At 24.8% G+C, this 25,973-nt stretch overlaps 1 protein-coding gene across 1 annotated transcript in view; it reads left to right on the forward strand.

Moving 5' to 3' along the window:
* Positions 1–1,475: 1,475 nt before the first annotated feature.
* The window catches only part of LOC105359159 (hemicentin-1), a 53,819-nt gene continuing 29,321 nt past the window's right edge, over positions 1,476–25,973 (forward strand). The window contains exon 1 of the mRNA XM_011495663.1: positions 1,476–2,000. Within this exon, the coding sequence (XP_011493965.1) occupies positions 1,883–2,000 (118 nt within the window). The 5' untranslated portion in view covers positions 1,476–1,882. The remainder of the gene's footprint in view (positions 2,001–25,973) is intronic.

Raw genomic sequence — 25,973 nt, forward strand, 5'->3', positions numbered from 1 at the left:
CATCAAAGATAATTAAAATGTCGATAATTAGAATTATGCAGAAATAAAACTGAAAACATGGTTTCGTACTTATTATATTTTAAGACTACAATAATTGTAGTCAAGTGTATATTGTTTCTACAATAATTTGCATATAATATTCAAACAATTGATTTTGCTAATTTGGTGAATAAAGTGACTCGATCTTTCAATACAAATTATTATCCAGCAAAGTGTAAGAATCATTCAAACAATAAAGACCTAAAGATCTTTCAGTTTTAAGAGATAAACAGCCCAAGGATCCTCTACTGTTCTATTTCTCCTGAGTAGCCTACTCTAACACTTAACGTCTGAGACAAGAGTGATTCAGCTTATCTGGACCGTTGTCGGATAACACTGGTGTCAAGTATTCCTCTTTATCGGTTAAATAGGGGGTTGTGACGTTTTCGGTTCTTGCCGATGAAGGGCGCTGCGAAACTCGTGATCAACCGCGCAATTCCAGTTATTTCCGAATGTAGTTTGCTCAGTGTTTGGTAAGCCGTCGGGGGTGTATGACGTTGTTCGTTTGCCTAATTTTTTTTTGTGCATAACGTGACTTACGCGTGGCAAGGTGAGAAATATGAATCTTCTGATTTAGGAAAATTCATAGAGACTGGAGGCTCTTTTACGTATGCTTCTATTGTTAACAGCTGATCCTACTGTTATTGTTGTTAATACTTTTAGTTGGTTTTCTTGGTTATAGTTAATAACAAGTGTTTCTTCGCCGATGAAACGTGTGCTATTTGTAATTTTGAAGTAAATCCAGTATTATTTATTATTTACGATAGGATAAATCAAGAGATGAAGCAGATTTTACGTGTAGCTAGGTGCAACTGTTTGAAGATGGGCTTGTGATGGCTCATGCGTGATTTAGGTGATGTACACGATGTCAGAATTCCAGGATTACCAAATTCGCACAAGACGACTCGCTTGAAGCGTTTTGATGATTATTGATATATTTCGATGAAATATTTGCACCATGGAATTGAAATGAAATGTATTTACTGATACGAGCTTGACAAACTATCTTTATAGATTTTTCAACAATCTATTCTATTAAATATTTAAGATAGGAAAGTAGGACATGAAAAAGTCAAAATGTGAAGTAAAAGTACTTATAAGTAAGAAAAGTTTATCTTGAGAATTAAAAGCTTTTAATATCAAATTTTTCGACGAATAATAAAGAATTCCAATAATATGAAATTATGCTACAAAGAGATCGATCAAATTTTGTTGGACATAAATAAACTACGGATCAAAAGCAGTATACATTTAAATAATAATGAATTTAAGCAATTAGTTTAGATTATAAAGTAATGTATATAAAGTTAATAATCAAAGTAGAAATCTAACATTTTTAAAACGAATATTAAAAATAGCGAGGAACGTGAAAAAACTTTATCAATATAATATTTAATCTTTATTATGAATATTATTTATCTAGGATCAATAGAGTATTCAAATTTCAATAAAAACATAGGATTGAGATAAATCTATGAAAGTTGAATCAAACTGATGAAACAGGAATACATAGTGGTCAACACGCAATAAATATGTGCAAAACTAACGGACCGTTAACAAGAAAATGAATCGATAAAAGTATAGGATCATAAATGTGAAAAGAAAGTCCACTAGACCGTGCAAAAAGTGTCGAGGGAAGCGTGAAAAACAGATTTCGAAATAGGAGACCAAATTTTTAGCTGAAAGCTAATGGCGCGCGATTTGACTCGCAGACAAAATCAAGAGGGATGAAGCTGATGCTGGAAGCTCCCAGTGGCGAACGATGGCCTCGTGCCTTTGGATTAGCTTGGAAAACGCGGATGAATTAAGATGAACGACGGGGCCGCGGTGTAGCATAGCGAGGATGGCAGTATACCGCGGCATGGTGATACTTCTTCTCGGGCTGCTTTGTCTTTTGCGCGCTGAGTCGTCGTTGAGGGTTGCCGACGAGGCCGAACACGTGCAACAGTACCAGCATCCAGGTAATTAGATGGAACCTTCAAGGTTGGAATTTCATTTGTACTGATCGGATGAACGAGTCTGTCATTACTGTCGTTATAAATAGCGCTCTAATGCCCGAGTATAACCTTAAAATCTACTTGCACTCGAGAGAGATTCTAGTCTAGGAGATGAACGATGCAATAAATATGGGAGTGGCGTGGGGGATTCGTACGGGGCGTGATTGTACTTTTTCAGCAGTGATTTTGTGTAGTACGGTTCAGCGATAAGCTTGAAATTAGAACACTAATTTATTTAAAATGTACAGTTTTGTGACATATAAAAGATAGATGTTACTTCCTTGTGTGACTTTAGAGAAAATGGAATTTCATTAGTATCGTAATAAGTATGGGAAAAGTGGTTTTTAAGGAAAATATCATTATATTCTATTAAGAGAAATTTTACTTGTCGTTAAAAGAATAATTTTATTTTAAAAGAAATTTTATTTGTGAATTCATTTAATGACTAAATACAGATGAATGTTAAAAAATGAATATAAATTTGATTCAATACAACCTTGAATTAATGTTTTTTTGATCGGCCAGTACATTTATTTACGTATCTCTTATGTATAAATAATCGTGTATGTTTACATTAAAGATATTTATGCATAATTTTTTGCATAGTTTTTAACATAATTTTAATAATCGAACATTCGCACAAGGAAAGAATGTAATGAAATCTTTGACATGTTTTCAGATATTATTACTTTTAGTGATCGAGTCCGGCCTTATTCGATCAATAAAAATCTACGGATATATTTTGTATAACATTTTCACATATTATTGGGTGATAGTCAGTTAGGAGAGGACAATTTAAAATTTCTAATAATTCTTTAACGAGCTTCGATATTAAGGATAGATTAAAAAATGAAACTTTGTACAAGATATTCAGGGAAACTAAAAAGAAAATGCTTTAGATTTTAAAGTTTTAAAGAAAATGCTACAGATTTTTTATGAAATCTTTAATTTATAATTAATAATCAACGCATTGTTTTTCTTTCCATTCTAATAGTCATCGCTACAATATTTATTTTATCAAACTATTATTTTAGTCAAGTATTTTAGAAAATCTATAACTGAAATTTACGTAATAAATTGCATGTAATTTAACAATAAATTAAAAATGAAAATAATAATTTACTAAATACAGCAATTGACAAAATATGTAATTCATTTTGAAAGAATACAGTAATGTTTTAATTGATCCTAATCTTCTTTAATCCACGAAATATCAATTGCTTTTAAAGATTTTTTATACAATTTTTATATAATTTTTTCTCTTCAAATAATTTTGCCTAAAAGAAGTTTTTAAAATGATAATGATAAATATATATAAGCTATAAACAAATATTTTGAATTATATAATTTACAAATATTTAAAGAATTATTACTACGCACAAGGAAACTATATTTTTAACGCAGAAAAACAGAAAATTTTCAATTTAAAAAACTCAATATTTTAATTATTGCTTAAAATGAATGCAAAATAATGATATGATAAATTGACTGTTTACTCATAATATCATAATTTTTTACGAACTTTATATTATTCTTTTAAAATGAGATTAAAAGTTACTTATACATATATAATATCCTCATACATACATACATTTGTAAATAAATTAAAAATGTAAGTCTGATTTTTGTAATTAAAACATATATAAAAAGGAATTTTCATATTAAAATTTTTTTCTAATTATAAATCAGCCTTTCCTTGTTAATTCCCTAACATCTTTAGTTCAACTATCTATTACAATAACTAAAGAATAATATCGCACTTCTATTCTTGTAAACTAAATCGTTTTCTCAAGGAGAAAACCATATTAACTAACGATAAAAATAATAAAAAAGATTATAAATTCTTATTAAAGAAATTTTTTATTAAAATTAAAATAATAAATAAGAAATAAATGATATTCAATTCGGACTTATTTTGATAAACATCGAAAAATAAATAGCCTACAGGTATTTAATATTTAATAGAAATATCAACTTTTGAAAAACTTTCAAAATTTGAACAAAATTATTATCGGAGTTGGATATTTTCATATAAAGTGAAATGTAATGAAATGAAATGCTATAAAATGATTGTTAAAATAGAATTCTTTATTGAATACTTATCCAAAAACATATTTTCGAATTTGTATTCCATCTCATTTTTAATAACTTAAATGAATATTATACAAAAAAAATCAGTTGTTTTCTTTCTTTTAATTATAAAACTGATTAAACAATGAAAATTTCTTATTTACCTTTAATATATTTCTAATTTCTTATACGATACGTGATTTACAGGATAATTCATTATCAGGTTAATTTTTTATGCATATAATTTACATGTGTAGCTCTAAATAATGTTTTAATTGTCTTATCTAGAATATAGTATATTTTTCTTAAAGTTCGATAAATTTTTTAATTTAGTGGATATTGTCTTCATTTTGGTGAAGTTTATTGAAAAGAGAAAGATCAATATATTATTTAAAAACTGAATGTTAACTGCCTAATAAATAGTAACTTAATAATTAATTAACGGTTATTAAAAAATTATAGATAAAAATTATAGTGAATAATATGGTATGTAAAATTTTATAACAGAATCAATGACAAAGTCGATTTTTAATTAATAGTTTTATTTTTTAATATTGTAATTTTTTGTTCTTTCACCAGTTCTACCATTTTTTAATATTTAAATTATATATAAACGAGTACAATATTTCAAATCTTTGTACAAGGAAGCAGTTATAAATTTACAACTTTACTTTAAGTTTAACGGCTTCATGTAACAATATATTAATGGTCGGAGGGCGGATAGTAGGGACTAGTATGGGTAATAACATTTCTTGCTCCGAAAGAATGTTGGTAGTAAAAGTAACGTTGTTTTAATCCCGATTCATATTCAGTTCCTTCTAAGTAAATTATTTTTTAAATACTAAAGATTCCTTCTTTATGCTTTTATATTGAATTTGAAATTATATTGTATTTGATAAGCTTGAATTTCATATAATGAATAAGTATAACAATGATAATGTATAAAACATAAAGCATAAGAATAATGATAATATGTTGGTGTTCTCAATTTGTAGAATTACTGTAATAAGTTTTACTATAAATCTGTGGATATATCTATGTTCTGCTTCTGTTAATATTTCTATTTTACTTTGAAATTATAACGAAAAATAATGCGTATGATATATTTACGAATATTCATTTATAAATACACTTTTATTAATACTTAAACGTTGTCTCTCAATGTTTAGATTAATTAAAATCCTTATTTTTACAAAATATTGTGCATTATTTAAAGAGAATATAATGCAAGAAGCATTCTTGATATATTTTATATATTAAAAGTTATTTGTATAATAATTATTGCAAATTAATCACTAAAGTAGTAGATTACTGCAAATTGGTTTCTCGTTTTTATTACCTAAAATCAATGAATATTAATTTTAAAGAAGGAATAATACATTGACAGAAGTTTCATTAAAAGACAGATAGCACCACTCTGTTGCATAGATAAGAGCGTTAGATGAAAATTGAATTTTGTCGCAAATAGAATAATATTGGATTTATCACTTTCTTTTTTTTTTAATGAAAAAACTCTCTAGGCGATCATTAGACAACTTGTTTCCGGCACTTAGTGTTGAAGCTAATTGCATCATTCACAACGTATTAAACTTAATTATATTTTGATATTTACATTATTTAACGTCATTATAAATTTAGATAATATATCTTAGTACTGGAATAGCCGGATACGTATAAAAAGTTTTGAAGACGTAAGTGCGGATAAAGCTAATGGAATGGGAAAGCATTTTAGTGGTCTACGTTTAGTCTCTGCTTCTGTATTCTGCTTTATCTTATACTTCTCTCACTTTTGGGTATATGTGCGGATACTAAGAAATGTAAGGTGAAATCGTTTTTTCTTCGTCGTCTTTATTTTTATTCTCCTTTTGAAAAAATTGTACATTTCCTTCGTAATGGATTGTGGCCTTCATATATACATTCGTAACTTTGATATTTCTATAAAATACAATGTATTTTATGTCGTAAAAATATTTCAACGACAGAAAAAATATTACATGAATAAATTATATAAGTTTTGAAGTATTGAAAAATTTTATTATTGTTCAATTAAAATTTACACTTTAGTTGTAATTATTAAGGTATTTATATATTTTTAATTTTTAATAAAAAAAACTTATTTCCCTGGAAAAAATTTTGTAATAGAGCATAATTTTTATGAATCTGTATATGAATTATATTTTATGATATTCACATACTCAATTTCAAAGTGTATTTATGACATAAATTTATTTATTAAGTACGGTTGTATATATTTAAATTTTTTTCTTCAAAATTTTATAAGCAATTTTATCGATGCATGATTTAAAATGACAACAATAGAAAAATGAATGATAAATTAGCAATAATTATTTTGTAACCATTATATTGTTATATGTTACATATAGTCAATAAGATTATTTCTGCGATTACGCGTAAGAAATTCATTTTTATGAACATTTTTTAAAGTAAATTTAAACCAACTGTATAAATTTAAGAGTATTTAGTCATATTAATTAATATTGTAAAATAATTTTACTTTTAACAGTTAATAGAAGTTTAATATAATGCATTAAATAATAAATTATACTAATAATTTCAACATATCAACATTCGTCTCTATTTCAGTTAATTATTTTTTAAAAGTAAGGTATCTTTTATTCGATAATTTAAATATATTTTAAAAAAATAATAAAATTAAAAATTCATGGAATATGAAATTATTATTATGATTAGTATATTATTCCATCGAAAATGTTAATAAACAAAATATTTGGATAGGTAATGTATGAAAAAATTAATATTAAATTATAATTAAATTATGAATTTTCTATTTTTAAATATATAAAATACATTTTTAGAATATTCTTAACAATGAGTGTAAATTGAGAGTTCGAAAAATGAGTGTATGTGGCTAGATTAATTGAGATAATATGTTTTATTTATAAATGTCAATAGAAACAAAACTCTAATGAATTTATTTATAAATTGATTAAAAATATTTCCATTTACAAGTTATATATGTTTATATAATCTTTTAAAAATTTATATAATTCAGATGCACACAAACATTTTTTAAAATTTGTTTTCTTTGTTCAAGTAATGAGATAGTAAAAAATTACTTGGAAAATTTTTAATCAAAGTTTCGTTTTTAGATTTTGTATATTTCATTTTTTCATTCTAATTTATTATATTTTTCTTAACAATTATTTTGTAACTGATATTTTATAAAATTAAAAAAATAATTGCTTTAATAGCAGACCACTAAAAAATTAAGTAGATGTCAGTAGTAGCATGTCAGTTAAAATAAATATGTTTATCTCTACTTATTTTATGAATTTATGAATGTATAAAATAGAATCGTATACTTTATTATAAAACTTGGATCGATTAATTGCATTAATTTGTTAATTATATGTATTTATTTTAAATATAAATTTCAACTAATATCACACATTGATATGTTATACATTGAATGTTTAATATTGAGTATGTGTTTATTTTTGTCTGACAAAATTGTGATTTAAGTTATATAATAAATTCGGGAAGACTACAAGCTAATTAATATACAAAAAATGGCATATTTTACAAGTTGTTTACAATAAACGGTAGTAGATAACAATAATAATTTGTCGAAATATGTAGAAAAATATATACTACGAAGATCTGATTATTATTAATTGAGAGGTAACATGGTTTTTATTAAGTATATCATATATTTATTTAATTTTTTTATTATATTTACTATTATTACACCTTGGCTTTTGTCTTAAATAAAATTTATAACTGTAGAATCATATAATATTATTAATTTCTGTGCCCAATTATATAGTATGATATAATAGTTTTAAACAGGATTTGAAAATATCATGAAAATTAAAAAAAACATACTTAACGATGTAAATAGTAATATGTGAACATTTTTTTTATTTATTTTTGTTCATTTGAAATACAATTTTCGTTTAACTTCATTGAATAATTGAAATTCATTGGTACTCTTGCATTGTAGATATTGAATCTCTATTGTATCAATATTGTATTTTTATTGAAATATAGTATTTATTTGGAAATGTTATGTATGCTATGCAACAATATATGATTTTTTTTATAAATAAATATAGTGTACTTACATTTTACTAAATTGGAATATAAAATTAAAATAATTATATTCATATTTTGTAGCTATTCGATTAATATTTATGTTATTATTGCTCTTATAGTGGCTGTTTTGTCGAACATTTTTATGGGTTATAATTCTTAATTTCAATATATAATTGTTATATTATTTACAGTATATTAAATTTTTTCTACATGAAATCATAGTTAAAAAAGATGACGTATTATTATTAGAAAATGCTTATAATAATGGTACTCTAATAATATGAATATAAATTGTTTGTCTTTTTTCCGAATTAAATATATCGACTAATTTTGTATTTTCCTATAGAATGTATTTATGATGTAGTATTGATACTTTTGTCGTTTAATCGTTTTTTTTCTTAAGAGAACTTTAGTAGGTAGTATAATTGTGATATCATTACCATCCCCGCGTTTTGAGTCACATTTTACTTTAAAGTTAATTAGAAGCAGCTGAAAAGCAAGAAATAAAAAATAACTGGTTTAATCTTGAAACAGAAAAGATTAACTGAAAATACCCTAATAAAACTATATAAATGGCATTCAATGCAATTACCAGAAAAAAAACCTAATGAATCAATAAATGTTATAGTTCATGGGTCTGTCGAGGCAGTAATTTATATTTCAAACATTAGTTAACTGTAGATTTATAATCGATAAAAATCATGATAAGATTTTTCTCACTCCTCTCAGTTTTATAGATTTCCAAAATTTTAATCGACTTTTAAAATTTTAAATATATGAGTCTTTCATTAATTTAATGTATAAATAAAGCGAATGACGAGTACTATCTGTATATTCTAGTATCAATGTATAATTAATTATGTCTTTATGAATGTGCAAATAAATATACTTAATCTACTTTAAAAAATATTTTAAATGATATTTCTATATAAAAAATGGACATTTCAGATAAATTAAAAATATTATGCATATAAATTTCTTAAATAACTTACTATTAAATTAAGCCAGTAAAGTGCATACCACTAATGAAAACATCCTATGTTATTTTTATTTATGAGTACAATATACAGAATTATTAAATAAATTTTTATTATCTATGATGTATTAAGAATTTTTAATAATATTATGTAATATTATATAATTTTCAGTTTGGTAAAAAAGGGTACAATTATAAAAATTATACAATATGTTTATTCATTGATATTAAAATTAATATTTATTACATTAAAATGATTATTTGTAATTAAGTTTAATAACAAGAATTTAACTAGAATAATTTTATCAATTATATATTTTATAAAATTATATTTCTTTCTATTTTAAAAAAATATTTGTGTAATAATTAAGTTTCAAGTGTGTTGGTACTATTTTAATAATTATTTTCTATTTATTTTATTTGAACGTTAACAAAATTTAGTCGTTTTCCAACAAATAAATCATATCAAATCATTAATAATTAGTAATAGAACACACATTATTAAATTTTATGCAAATTGAGAGAATTTGTTGATAATTGTTAGGATCATATTTTATGAATATTAAGAAAAAATCTAGGGGTTCAAAATATTTCTAAATATTAAAAATATTGAAGACTGGAATTTGTTTTGACTATGAGAATTATATGTAAATGGTTGCCGTGACTATACAAAGAATGCTTTATAAAAAAAATGCAGTATTTACTGCTATAATGATTATTCAATACAAGGAAAATTTATTTAATCTAAAATTAATATTAGTTGCTGATTTATTAATAACAATGAGTATAAGATAGTGCATATCTTTAATTGTTGCTACATGTAAAAGTGAAAAATGGCGAAGTATAAATTTTTATATTAACATAAAATTAACACAAGGAATAGATTCTTTTTAAGATAGAACTATTTTAGTATCTGATAATTATATATACGGCATTCTGTTTTTTTTTTTGTAAATTAATTATAATAAATAACTGTCTTTTAAAAAAGAGAAAATTTTATTTTTATTATAAGAATGATGCGCTTCTTGTAAAGCATTGTAAGTCATTATAATTTATATAGTTTAACAAGAATTTATTTTTCTTAATAATATTGACTAATTATCAAAATATAATTTAAAATATTAACTTTGAATTTGTATTTTCAATACATTTCAATTAATGTAAAAATATTTCAAGCTTTAAAATATTCTATATATATATATATATATAAATTATTTAGAAAGATGAAAGATAATTATGCAGATAAATTTTTTTACATATTTTCTTCAATTTCATCATATTAAAAGGTGAAATTCAGCTACTTTTAAAACATAATTACATATTTACAAATTACCAAAGTATTCGATAGTCACAAACATTAATTTCTATAAAATATTTATTTCTTTATCATTACAAATATTACAATTGTTTTCACTCAATTGCAAATTGAACTTTATAGCGAATAAAATTATCATATTAACACCAGGTGAGATTATCTACTCTTTATATTCACCTTTAATAGAGTATTTTGAAATTATAAAGTTATTGTTCTATTTAATATTCTTTAAATCTATAAGTTGTAATATGTTATGGGAGTTAGAGTGATTTATTATTTTGAATTGTAATCGTATTATTAGCTAAGCCATAAAATGTCAAGACCAATGTGCCGAAAGTCTATTGTAATTTATATTCTTGTTGGTATTCCAACAAATCGACCAAGAACTTAATGTCCTCAATTATTATTCTACGTATACTTTTACTTTGTTCTCTTCATTTAAAATTTTATTGTTTTACTACTTATATGAATTTCTTTATTGATATATATTACAGCAGATTAAGAAACCCAAAATATATAGAAATTATATATATAACTCTGCTTTTAATTTATAATTACATTTTTAATCATATTTTATTCGTATATTTATCTAAAACTAATTGGATGAGAAATATAATTTAAAGTATTTTATCTTAAATAAATTGTATATTTCATATTAAAAATCATGATTGAAAAGATTATTTGTTGTATATAAGAGGTAAAAATTTAATTTTCATAATCATAATAAACAATTTAATATATAGAATTTAATATATAGAACTGATGCAAATTTAAATTAAATAAAGCAATTGAAAGGTTTTTTGACAACTTTTTTTAAAATATAGGTTGAAACCGATCAAATGATTTATAAGAATATTCTAAGCTATTGTAAACTAGGGATTAAAAAATTAAAGCTCTTTGTAAAGAAATCTGATTTTGGCGATTTTTTCCTAATTGGTAGACTTGATATTTTATTTACCAACCTCATCTAAATTTGAACTAAATTTGATAAAAAAAATTTAATATTCTTTATTACCACAATATTAATTTTTGTAAGTTGATATTTTGAGTTTAATTCGATAGTTTCTATATACATATGATATTTCTCGGATCGCCAAATTTCATTAATAATAATTATATATAAGAGTTTCTATTTGTAAAATGCCGATTTAAATGTTAAAATTAATATATATATATATATATAAAGAATAACGTACATTGTTAATTAAATAAAATTCAATATGTCATTTTAAAGTTCTTAATTTTTAATATTTATAATGCCTTGAATTAACGTAAAATAAAGAAGACGAATATTTAATACGTATATATATATCTTTGCATAATGTTAAATTTATATTTATTCTGTACATATAGATTGGAATTAATTCCTTTTTCACACACACACATACATGTACAAATTCACACAAGCACGTACGCTTATATATATATATATATATATATATATAGATACGTACATGCAAGTCGTATGCACGAGAATCGAATTTTATTACTAAAATAAAATTTTGCAATAGACTTCTTTAAAATGAATTTAGTTTGAATAAAAACGTTTCTTTGTGTTATACAGAATTTTTCAGATTCTGCCTTTAGTATAAAATTTTATCTAGACTTTTTCTGTATTAAAAAAAAGGGTAAATATATTTAAAAATTTGCCAATTATTTGAATTGTAATTTTTCAAATAAATGTAATATCCATTAAACAAAAAATTTCATGAAACGTTAGAAATAAAAAATAAATCTTCTATTAGATCTTTCATTAAACTTTTGAAATTCATAATTTGAGAAAAAATATTTAGTTTATAATTTAATAAAAAATTTAATAAAAACATATAAATTTATAATTTATGAAATAAATGTATAATGTTTATTCGTGTTTTCATTTTCAATATTATGCAGAAGGCCGAGAAATAGTATAACTTTATATTTTACTATTTGCATAAGTATTTTAATAATCAATTTTGCATAGTTTCTAGTTGTCGATTTAAAATTTTCAATTATCTTTATCATTTATTCTATGTGATGTAAATAATACATAAAAAATAATAAAACTTTTTAATTTTATGGAATTATTAAATAATTTCATATATTTTATTGTAACAATTGAATTATTAACTTATAATTGATTCAGTGATAAGTAATAAGATATAATTTACTTGATTAAATGCATCAGCTTTCAAAATATAATTATAAATTTAGTTTAAACAATATTTTAAATTACAATTTAATGAAGTTATCGAATACGGATTTAGCGCTATTTAGAATGGTAACCTCATTTGCAAAAAATGTAAGCTTACAAAGCGGTTGTAATTTAGCGGAATAGCAGCAACTCACGGATGGTCGCAGGTGTGATAACTTGGGTCCAACGGTCATTTGGCTCGAAATCGCTTCTCCCCACCAACGATATAAAGTAGAGTTTACATCTTTTGACTGTTTTATTAAAATTTTCATTAGCAGTCATTTATCGTAAATAACCAATTATCGAGAAAGTTACTATTCAATTTATCTTATTAAAAGGCTGGGAGCTTTATTTCTTGTATTTTTTAAATATTTTTCTACCGGTGGATTTTTTTATACCATAGTATGTTTTTACGCTGAAACGTAAGAAACAGAGTTAATTTTTATAAAATCTAAAGCGTTTTTCAGAAGTCGAATTTTATATGGATTTCTTACATCTCATTGCAGTAGGGAAAAATCAATATGAGTTATGTTCACTCTTTTATTCTATAATTTATATTTTACATATGATATTTCTCACATCATTAAATTATATTAAGTTTCATTGAGGAATATTTTGGAAATGAATGATGAGACACTATTTACAATATAAATACAGTAGTATTATAGTATACAATATAAATACAATATAAGTACAGTACTTTACAAATAAAGTATTAGTATTTAGTGTCATAGCTTTGATTTCAATTATATTTCTGTTTGTTCAGTCCAACAAATACATTAAGCCAAAAAATATTACCACAATGGTATGATAAATATAATATTATTAATGGATTAAGGAACTTTTTGCCAGAAAAATAATAAACAAATTGGTCTGTTAAAATGTAATGATTGTTAAACAAATATGCTTGGTGAATTGTGGAGCCGATTTTTATTTTATTTAACATTAATCCGAGATTTGTCAAGTTGTTAAAATATACTGGTAATCATCCATTATTTTACACTGCAATCTAATAGTATCAATGCCTGTTACTAATTTTATAATCGAAAAATTTACACAAGTTTGGCTTAATTACTTTTATTGATCAGCGCAGTCACTGTGCATTCTTTTTACTGCCTGTGATATTGAATCGATAAGGTACTTGCCTATATTAATAGCAACTGCTAATAATTATAAGTCATTGAAAAGTACACAATATATAAATGTAGAATTTTATATGTATTTTATTGAAAAATCTTGGAATTATTTTCTCATTTATATGCATAGGAATATTCGATTTTATGACTAATATCCACAATAATAAAACATTAAATCGTAGATTATGAGAAAAAATTATGATTATTAAAAAATATTATTATTGTTTTAGCTACTATTTTTATTAAATTTTGTTATAACTACTAGTAGAAAAGACAGTAGCGAAAAAGTATTCGGAGGCATAAAAAATAAAGTTGCAGTTCGAATCGATTAGCATTAAGATTCGTGGATTTGCAAGTATAATAAATAGGAAAAAGTAAATTGTAGATACAAATTTTTGTTATTGTGTATTGCAGTTTGGCGATGAAAACAAAAGTTTTGTAACTCTAATAGATTAAATTATACTTAGTAAGCGATAAACAATATATTACATAACGTGACAAGTTATGGGTTCTAACGTTTTCCGATCCTTTCTGGATTACACTCGTGGAGGTGAAAGTTTTGTAATTCACGCATAAGAGGATTGTTTGGGAAAAGTAAGTCGCAAAATATTACAAGAGCCCAAATGTTTGGATATTCATACAATGATATGAATTGCTCTGGTTTATTTTTAATCTGAAACATATAAAATCAGATAACGGAGAATGCATTTATCGAATTGTAGGATACCGATTTTGCAGGTGCCGTTTTATCGGTGGCTTAGACACCATCTAATTTAACAACAATCGACGCTTCAGAGGAGTATAGATCATTCTTAATTGGGTAGTACAATTAACGAATGGCGAATAGCTGGTAATATATTATACAGTTAAATTTGATTAAACTAATTAAGTTTCATAACGAAGATCAATGGAAATGAAATATATCCAACTTATTTACAATAAAATACTACGTGTAAGGGAATTTTATTTAGAAATGTATATATTATTAATACGTGTCGTTTTATGAATTATAAAATAGAAAAAGTATCAAGTGTTTATAATAATTAAGTATAATAATAGAGAAACACTTAATATTATTGAAAATATCAGATATCGCAAGTAGAATAATGATGAAAAAAATTCTAAATTGTTTTTATGGCATAGAATGTTTATGATAAGATTTGTAAGAAACTAATTGAACAGGAGTGGTTAAAAATAAATTAAGATACTGATGAGCTCTTTGATTAACGATGCAGGATACAAAATTCAAAGGGGCGAACTATCAGCACTTTGCCGGACATTTTAAATGACGTCGTTGAGCAGCGTGTGCCGAGTTAAATAGCTTAATTTTATTTCTCTTTTGCATCAAATAATCATGACTGAAATACGTTGGTTATCCAATAATAGGATGGCAACGTGATTGACTACGTGTAGTAAAGTCGCTCGAATAAGTTCTCGTATTGGTAAGCTACCAATGTCGGCCATCCTGTTAGAGAACAATACTAATAGTGTATTAAGACTGAGGCAGGATACAACGAATAATGTCGTCTTCTTTGCTTCCCGGTAAGTTGTCCACTTTCACTATTATGGCAATAACGAGGATGGCTGAAAATTAGCAGCGCCTAGAGTCTGGAGAACGAAAGAGGATCGCGCACCAACCGAAGCACAATGCATAACTTTGCTTCACCAGTGTTTCGGTAAGCCACTCACCTTCACCATAAACTTTGAATAACCGCGAAATAATGCTGGGAGGATGACAATGTCGTAATAGCGAAAGAGGTACACGATACTTGACATGATAAATAATTTTGCTTGTGTTTGAATCTTGCTTGTTACTTTTATCGTATTAATGAATATCGTCGATATAATGAGGATGATGACTGGTATTCGTACCGAACGAATATAAATCATAAATTTGGATCTTTTATGTTTTCTACACTCAAATAAAATATAGAAGGCTATGAGTGTGTGTGTGCGCGCGTGTGTGAACACTTTGTCGTAATATTGGTCCATGTAGTTGGTAGGGTATTTGCATATGCCAACTACAACTCAATTTAACATTTCAACGATATTTTTTATTGCAACATGTATAAAAATTCTTTATGCTATTTATTTATAATACTTTTTATACTTTTCTAATGTCAGAATATCTTTGCAAACTATTTTCGTTTATTTGAATTTTAAACTAACTACAGACTGAATTTATGAAAACTTGTTTAATTTAATATAAGCTGTGTGACACACGAATAATTTTTATACTAAATTAAATAATGAGCTGAAAGTTTTTTAATCCTGACGGAAGCCAAATAGATTTAATTTCAAGTTTAATATTAACATGTTAAAATATTAAAGGAAATAAATGTATACAATTTGTCACTTGCATTGAATGGATGCACACATTTTACTATAATAAATTAATGAACTAATTCATTTACTTTACTGTAAATCAGTTAATTAGTTACAGTTTCATATTTTCAAAGGTTTGTATTGACAAGAAATTAATTATGAATTTTGATTATCATTGAAGATACATAATGTATTCATATTTTGGTTTGAAGCTTAAATTATTGCTTGAGAATTATATAACATAACAAATATATAGTGCTGCTCAAGTATTCTTAATTAACTATAAAAAATAAGATTTAATTTTCCAATAGTTTTATCATTTAAAACAAATAAAGGCATAAATATAAATATTCTTTATGATAAATTACTTCGTCTGCAATTTCTTTTGTATAAGAGCCATTAGCTTTTGCACGTTTTGTTACGGTATATATTGCAATTGTGTACACTCTATTTACTGCTCGACTTACCCAATATAAGCCTCTACTTTCTTATACTTTTCAGCCCCAACTGCTCATAAATGTACTTTAAAAATGTAAGCGCATTAAGCTAAATTCTGTCTATATACGTTCACGGAGCCTGCTCAGTAACAAACTTCCTTTATTTTTAAGTAACGATCGAGGAACAATGACATAAATAGACAATTAATTTTCACGCGATTGTAATGATTTGCGAAGATAGGCCTTACTTACAATGATTCGACAAAAACTCTTTGGTTATAAAGAAGTTAATCATAAGAGGTGTTCTCAGAATAGGCACTGTTGCTTTTCTTTGAATAATTCGACAGTAAATTATTATCGGCTACTGTTAAAACTAAATCAGCTGATAAGTAATATAAGTATAAGAGATTGGTTATATTATAGGCCTCTAGCTTATTATAAATAAGACAAGTAAAGTTGAAGTAAAGAACAAAAAAATTATTATATTTTCGTAGTATGAATTAAATGTAGAAGAGTATGTGAACGCTCATAGCTTTGATCTTATCCAGTATTTTAGAGAAATTTAGATCAATTAAGGTAATATGATTGTTAATTGCAACAAATAACTATATATGCATGTAGGAAAGTCAAAGGAATATTTATTAATTATTCTAATCCGTCATTATAATTACTTTTAAGTTGTGAATCAAATTATATTTATATTCAATAGTGAAAAGAGCACTTTTAAATATTTAAGCCGACTTTTTTTAAATTTAAATTAATTAAGTAATCAAAATAAAACTAAATATAATCGATCACAGTAAATATTCATATAAAAGGGGATATAATTTACTTTTAAATATTAGGAAATAAAATAATAAGTATTAAATAAGGAAGAATTAAATAAAGTTTGAAAATAAAATTAATCGCAATACCCGAGAATGACGCATCTCAAGGATTATATTTCTTTATAGTATAAACCTTTTACTAGATAGTTTTTAAGATCATCTATCAATTATTAAAAAGTTTATTATTTAAAGATAAGTTATTCTTTATTTAAAAAATTCAAATAATAAAAATAATTTACTTGAGTCTAGATTTGTGTGACGATTGCGCTAAAGTATATCCAATAGCGTTTCAGACAACTTCAGTCGTCAAATTGCATGAAAATGTTTATTGCTTTAGTAATAATTGATTTTCTTTTACAATGATTACATTATTATTTGAGAAAAAATTCAGTTTACAAAAAAATTTAATTAACTGTTATTAAAAAATTATTTGAAAATAAAATCAAGTTATATTATTATATATTTTTATTTCATATTATAAGTAGACTCATTCTAATTTGTATTAATTCAGTTCGATATAAAAGTATCAAAAAATTCAATCGTTGTTAATTTTTATATTTAAAAAAAATGTTAAGAAATATAATTTAATTTTATAATAAGTAATTTGATTATATAATTGTCATAAAGAAAAACAGTTTTATTATATTCTTTAAAATGAAGTATTTCAAATAAAAACTTTATTAGTATTTCTTATTAAATAATGTAAAAAAGTTTTAAATTCAAAAATAAGTTTAATTATGTATTATTATGATTTTTTTTTTTTTTGGTTTATGATAGATTTTTTATAAAGATTTCAAAAGTAATATAATAATTTTAATAAAGCCTAAATGAGCTTTTATATGGCAAGTAGTAAGGATTAATATATTAATCGCTTTTATCGATTAATAGATAATTTTATCAAAATTAATATATTAATCAGGTAATGTAATAAATATAATAAATTATAATGGATTGATATAATTAATATAATTGTAAAGTATAATATTTATTTAAATATGTAATTTTCTTAAATCACAGTTATAAGTTTAAAAAAATTTCTATTACAATGAAAATTTCGAAAACTCAGTAATAGATTGATACATATTCATTAGTCGTATACTTGGAAATATATTTTTATAAATGCTTTATCATTTCAAAAGACTTATATCTATAAATATCTAATATACGCAGAAAATAATTAAAATATCGTGTAATGGAATTAATAAAATGTTTAAACTTTTGTGAATATACGTAGATGATATTATCTTATTTATTTGATGATTTAATTTATTTTGTATAATAAATGAGATTAGAATAAGACACAATAACGTTATTTAATATGCTGGTAGTATGAAAAGGATAATCAGATAGTACTAAAAAAGGACTACATTTGAATTTCTATTACAAAAAACAGAATATATGAATGAATATCGAATATTTGTACAATATTATAATTATAATTAAATAACAAAATATAAAAAATATTAATATATGTATGTATATATATATATATATATATATATATATATTTTATCTAAATTAAAATATTATGCAAAATAATTTACATAATAAAATCAATGTATAATTAAGTTATTGAAATTATCGAATTACAAATTGAATGTACATTCAATCACAAATTTGAATGTACGCCATTTTTAAGTGCATAACTACATTATATATATATATATATATATATATATATATATATATATAACGGTAAAGACAAAATTTTTTATTTAAAAAAAATTATTTTTTCAAGCTTGTAGTAAAATAAACATCATTGATTAGTATTAAAATCTTTATAAACACATATATACGTATCGAATAAATGTTCGTTAAAAATATACAAATATTTATCACTAGAATATATTTATACTTAATGTATGAACTCACGTTTATCAACATACACAATTCATAGTATAAATAATTAATAATAAACAAAATCAATCATGTTGAATTTATTGAGAAAGTATGTAAATTTTTAAGTAAATGAAATTAAATATAAGATTAATATTATTTAATATTTTGCTTTATAAAATGAATTTATGAACAAAACATATAATGATAATTGAGTTTTGAATTTAGATAATATTTGGAGAACAGTGGAATATTTATTTTAAATATTCTTTACTATTATATATTTTATTAGAAAAGTAAAATACAGCGAATATATTTTTATTTGTATATTCAAAAGTTCATATGTTCAAACGAATGTAAATATTTATATTGATTTCTATTTTGATAATCAGAATTATTAAAAAAGTCATGAAAAATAAACTATATTGTCTATTGCTTCAAATATTTAACTTAAATTCATATACTGTAAATTCTTTCCCCTTTATTCAGAATAATACTTTTAAAATATACATATTCTAAATATTTCCCATAACAATTCAAATTCGTTATAATTCAAGGAGAAAATTCTAAATTTCTCTCATTGCACAAAAAATTACATCTTCATAGTTTCATTATGAGCGGTGCTGTGGCCAGATGCTCTGCTCAATTTACTTTAAGGCACTCTCGAGGGGGCAAGCACGCGCATTTTATCATACCCCCATGATTGAGCTGAGCAATTTCGAGGAAGAGCCAAGTCAATTAGACACTCAGGAATTCGTGGCTGCATCCTCGTCGATCTGAATTTTTGTCTTCTCCTTTTCCGTGCAATGCGGAATTTCAAGCGGCGAAGGAAAAAAGAGAAAATATAAAAGTGGGATGGAATCGAGAGAAAGCGTAACTGTAGAGGGGCGAAGAGTTGAGAAAAAAACGAACGAGGGAGCTTAAAATATCCGTCATTGAAGAAAAGAATCTCGTAATTAAAATTTCAACTCTCAAATGAGCCTTCCGCGATTATATAGAAGTGTCAGCTTGTCTATGAAGCGAATCAATAGAGCAGCCTACTTTCAAGTATGAGTACAGTAGGGTGATTTAAAGTATGTTCCTTAATTTAAATTTCAAAATCTTCCAAATGATTCTGCAAAGTTGAGAGAAAAACGGAATTATTGACATACTTTTGAAAACTTCTAAAATTGTTCGAGAATTTATGTATAAAAGTCTGCACATAATAGCGGGTTCTTCTTAATTCTGAACATGTAGGTGACGATTATGTAGATTTGAAACTCTCCAAATTTTTTCTGTCTAAACTTAAAGAAGTTTGTATTTAGTTCGGCGACGCTTCGCTGAAAATAATATCATAATAGATATATAATTGTATTTTTAATGCAGCAGTCTTTCATCATATTTTATTAAAATGTTTTTATCTTAGTAATTGATTTACCCCTTTATATGTAATTGAAATTAAAAGATTTATAATATTTGGAAATTATATTCGACTAGGTATTTTATTCCGTAGCTGCGCTAGCGATTTAAAGACTCTGAGATTATTAAAGCTTATTTCTAGAAAACTCTTGAAATTGAAGTTATTTATGTATTGAATTTTATTGTTGCATCAGCATTATCCTGATTAGTCGTTGTGTACGCGTAGCGGAAGTGCTAGTTTTTTTTTTCTCTCTTTTCTTGTTTTTTTTTTTATTTTTTTACCAGTGCTCTTTCCGCCGTGTCAGCTAAGATCGTAATTAAACTATATTTCATGGAACGATGCATTAGAATATAACTATTTTAAATGAAGCACTACTCAGGAGTCCGAAAATCGGAAATACCGAAATGTGCGGAGTTGAAATTATTCTTCGCAATTATCGGCGTACTTTGACGATCGCGGGAAAGTATTAATCGCTGAATTAGAATGGGCTCGGGATGTGGGTGTCGCTCTAGCGCGGATGCGATCTTGCCCAATTAATACGCCGTCCGTAACCGTGAGGTATGGTAAGTAACGATCGGTTACAGTTGACGCGTTGCACAATCGTTTAACCTCGTTCGATCGTGTGCGCTCAATCGTTGAATTCGGCAGCCGCGGTTACAATATCCGAGAGGGATGGCCGTTAATGCAATTTATTATTTCCTTTTGCTCTTTTACGACCACGCGAAGTTACGCACGCCCTGATATAATCTCATACTCTCTCGCTGAAAGCTTTCCCCGAGAGTATTCTCTCAAGGGGATGACCGAGAAAGATCGACCTTGAATAGGTGCGGATGGTTTTGATCCCGTTGGAACTTGTAAGTCTGGATTCTTTGGGCAGTCCGAAAAGTTCGTCACATGGTCTCGGGCGGATGGGGACAAATTTCGCCAAGTCGCTGGTCATATAAGTCGAGTTAGGTTATGTTCGGACGCTTTCGGCTATGGGTGGAGAGATCAGCTGTGCGACTCGAACACGAAGATTCTGCACGACAATTTACGAATCAATTGCAGAGGAGTCGTGATAAAACTTAATGTAATGCATGGAATAAACTTTCGGTATGTGCAAATATACATAATATGTTGGCTTTTCTTAGAATTATTTATGGTATTTCAATTCAAGAACTCATATATTACTTGATGTCAATGATGAAATTAATATAAGTTCGAGGTAACTGAGGAACGAACCATTTTAGATAATAAATTCTATCTGCAGATGGAGGGTTGACTATAATACTCGACACAATTACTCGAATTTAAAAAAAAAAATAATTCTTTTTTCAGATATGGTGTTAACCGTATTTTTTATAAAAAAATTTATTATAATGCTAGCAAAATAAAGCATCTAAGTTATCCAATTAAATCGATCATTTTGTAAATGTGTAGTAAAAGACGATTATATATTTAGAATAAAAATATGCTATATTTTTTCTATTGCTTTATGAATCTGAATTGCATACAGTATTTATGCACTGTCAATAATTATATTTAACACAAAATATTATTTGAAAAAATTCAAGACTCAATAATATAATGATATTGTTTAAATTGAGTTGAAAAAAAGTTTTACAGCTAATAATTAATAAATGATATAATGTATATTTCATTTTTATTTTTTTATTGTTTCTAAAATTTTGTTTTAATCATAATAGTTTACTATTTCATTAAATTACGAAAAACTTTCAAATTATTTTATGTGTATTCCCAGGAATTTTATGGATTCGGATGTAGAAGATTTATTCTTTATAATGTGATTTAACTTAAAAATCCAATTACTTTGTATTCATAAACTTATATTATTAATAACATAAATATTTTCATAAATTAATACAATTATACAAAAATTAGTAAAAATTATTACGAAAAGTTAAATAAACAAATGCAAATATTGAAATTTTAAAGTTGGAAGTTTCAAACATTAATTCAAACGCATTGTTAATGTTTTATTTTAGTTGAATTTTTATTGTACTTTTTATATAAATGGGAGTGGAAAAAGAAACTTTTATTTTATCTTAATTAACAAAAATTGAATAAATACTATCCAAAAGCTTAAAATATTTAATATTGTTCTGCACATGGTATGTTAATATGGTTAATTAATATTTCAAAGATTTTTATATTATTTCTCAAGTTGCAAAACTCTAATCTAATGTACTATTTTCATTATGAATAAATTTAAGCTTTATAATATAAATTTACACAAATATATATATATATATATATATATATATATATACATTTCATTTTATAATAATATGTTTGAAGTAACAAATTCCATAATCCATATTTATTTTATTTGTTTCATAATTTATCTTAACTTTATTTTTTGCAATTATTATATTGTTAAAATAGGGAAGTCGATTTCAAGTCGTGCGAGTGCGTTAGTATTCGTAGATGTATCTCTGGGAATGAATGAAATGTGATTCCACCCCCTGAACCTTCGTAATCACAGCAATTATGAACAAGAAGGGAAATGGCGCGAGAACGGAAATAAATGCAAGACTGCTGCTTTAGGAGGGAGAGAAATTATTTATATTGTCAACTCTGCACGGCAATTGTAATTCTGAATAAAAATTTTCAATCAATAATTTAAACAATAAAATTGTGAAACATATAATATTATATTTTATATAGACAGCTATTATTTGGTTAGAAATACAATTAAAATTCTCATATACTTCTATATTACATATTATTTTAAAATGACGTCATTTTAAAAGTATTATTATGACTCTTTTATTGACTTTGGTGTATTTAAAAATCTTATAAAATACAGTTGCGTACGAGTTTTGCCCAAAACTTAATTCAAATAGATAATTTGAAGACTTATAGATAAAAATAAAAATACGTTTATTTTAGGATCAAATTTTAAAACTAGAAAATTAATATATATATATATATATATATATATATATATATAGTAATTACAAAAATATATAATTTAAATTTTTTAATTTATTCATGACTTAAAGTTTAACTTACTTTAATCTTTATTAAGAATAGAATTCATGCTAAAATAATATTTACTATAATCCCTAAATAAATTTTGGTCCACTATAATTATATAAAATAATTAATAGTACTTATGTATTATTATTTTAATATATTATAAAATGACTAAATTTTCAATGTATAGAACTTTATTTACAATATTTAAATATTGCAACTCCAGTATATCGATATTCCATTAAAAAGTAATTTCTCGAATGATGTAGTTTACAAAAGATGAAATACATCTATTTTATTTGTCATGCATAAATATTCAATTACCCATTCTAAATTTAATAATTACTGGTTAATACATTTTAACTAAGCGTAAAAGCTTATTTATTAAATTAATCTATTGATTTACAATTTTAACTTTTTTCGGTTATATGGATGTTGAAGTTACATTTGAAAGTCCGTTCCAATATTCATAATCTTTCACAAAGAATAATTTTCAATCAATGTTTGGAAGTAATGAGTAGATAATTAATTGTCATAATGTGTTTCAATAATTCGTACATAACCAAAAATATACATTAATTTAACTATATATAATTTGATAATATATTAATTTAACGCAAATATTTATACAGAAAATTGATCGACTAATGTGTAATTGTGCAAATATAAATAATTAACGAGTTTTTACTATTTTAGCGAAATGAAAATTTTAAATTACTCATTTTGTTCCTTCAACATAATCTTTCTCATTCCTAATCCTATCAGGAAACATTAAACCGTAAAACTGTTCTGGGCTCACTTGTAAAATCCACTCATATAAATTGACTCTCTTTCTCATTTCGCACCTCATAAAGTGAATCTTTTATCTATTTGAATGTTACTTTATGGATTTTCGTTAAATTTTATTATTATAAAAGTTGATTAAAATTCAAATAATTGGACGGGAGATAAATTAGGATCAATAATATCGATACTTTCTTGTATGTAGCATATTTTAATTTTGTTACTGAAATAATTAAATATATTCTGAATTTATATGTTTATAAATTTTTTTCGTGCTATTAGAAGATACACGTTAGCATTATTGAAACAATTGAACATGTTTCTAAAGCGAAAGCAATTTTATAAATAAATGTTTTTATATGGTATTTTATAAATTTCAATATATTATCAAAACTATTCTTCTGAATGGTATTTATTTTTTCTTAACAAATGTACATATTTATTTAATATTTGATCATTAATATTAAATAATATATAAAGCATTGTAAATGTTAAGTAATAAGGTTAAATAATTTCAAAAATAAGGATTGAAGTACTTTAATTTTATTATAAACCATGCAAGAATACAGTTCATAAATAATAATATAGTTAAATTAAATGAATTTTATTTTCATATTCTCTACTTTTGGTATCCAATTTACATTGCCATGTGATTGCACTGCTAAAAGTAGAAGAATTTTTAACTTTCTTTATACAAGTTCTCCTAGAAAAACTAGATTGCAAAATATCATAAATAGTAAAATATTTTCGTTTTACTACGAAATATATTTTACTTTAAAAGTTGCATTTATGTAAATTTAACAGAATAATTTTTTTTATATTGTTATAGTTTATATTAAATATTTAAGAAATATTTAAAATTTTTTAAAACTTTTATAAAATAAAATGAAATTTAAATGACATCGTTTATATAATTTCCCCATTGCAATTGTATCGATATTTCTCGAATATGCATATTTATTTGTGTAAAATAATTTTGAATGCTTTAGTTTTACCAATGTCATACTTAAAATGAATTTGATCTAATTTATTTTTAGTGTTAGCTGTTATACCTCACTTCGAACTAATTAATGATTAACAGAGAAAGCTCATAATAAACTGATCCTCGGCCACTGCTTTTTTAATTCCGCTGAAAGCGAGCGATATTGAATTTGAAAACCTTGCGATTAACAAGCTTTACAAACCTAGCCTTTTGTAAATTAGTCATTTTTCTTTTTGCCCATAGCTATCCCATAAAAAAGATAAGCCCTATTCCCGTAGATTTTTCTTCCTGCTCGCTCGTAGTCTGAAAGCGATGAAAAAAGACGCATCTAGGGAAAAAGAGTGTGAAATACAAGAGTATGAAATCACTCCCCTCGCTTTCAGGCAATATAACTGTATCTCTCGTATCCCAAATCCAAAAAAGGATAGAAAAAGATGGAGTATTTGGGTATATGTGTGGTCATAAGTGTAGATGGAAAGGTACGCATTTCGGTATACGTTAGCAAGAAGAATAGAAAGAGAGCCGGAGAAAGTGCAGAAGAAAAAAGAGATATGTGGAGGACTTGGCCAAGAATTAATATTCAGAAGGCCTCCAGCACGTGGGCGCATTCGAATCCTCCAGA

Source organism: Ceratosolen solmsi, unplaced genomic scaffold (assembly GCF_000503995.2).
Source record: "Ceratosolen solmsi marchali unplaced genomic scaffold, CerSol_1.0 scaffold11, whole genome shotgun sequence".
Classification (NCBI taxonomy): domain Eukaryota; kingdom Metazoa; phylum Arthropoda; class Insecta; order Hymenoptera; family Agaonidae; genus Ceratosolen; species Ceratosolen solmsi.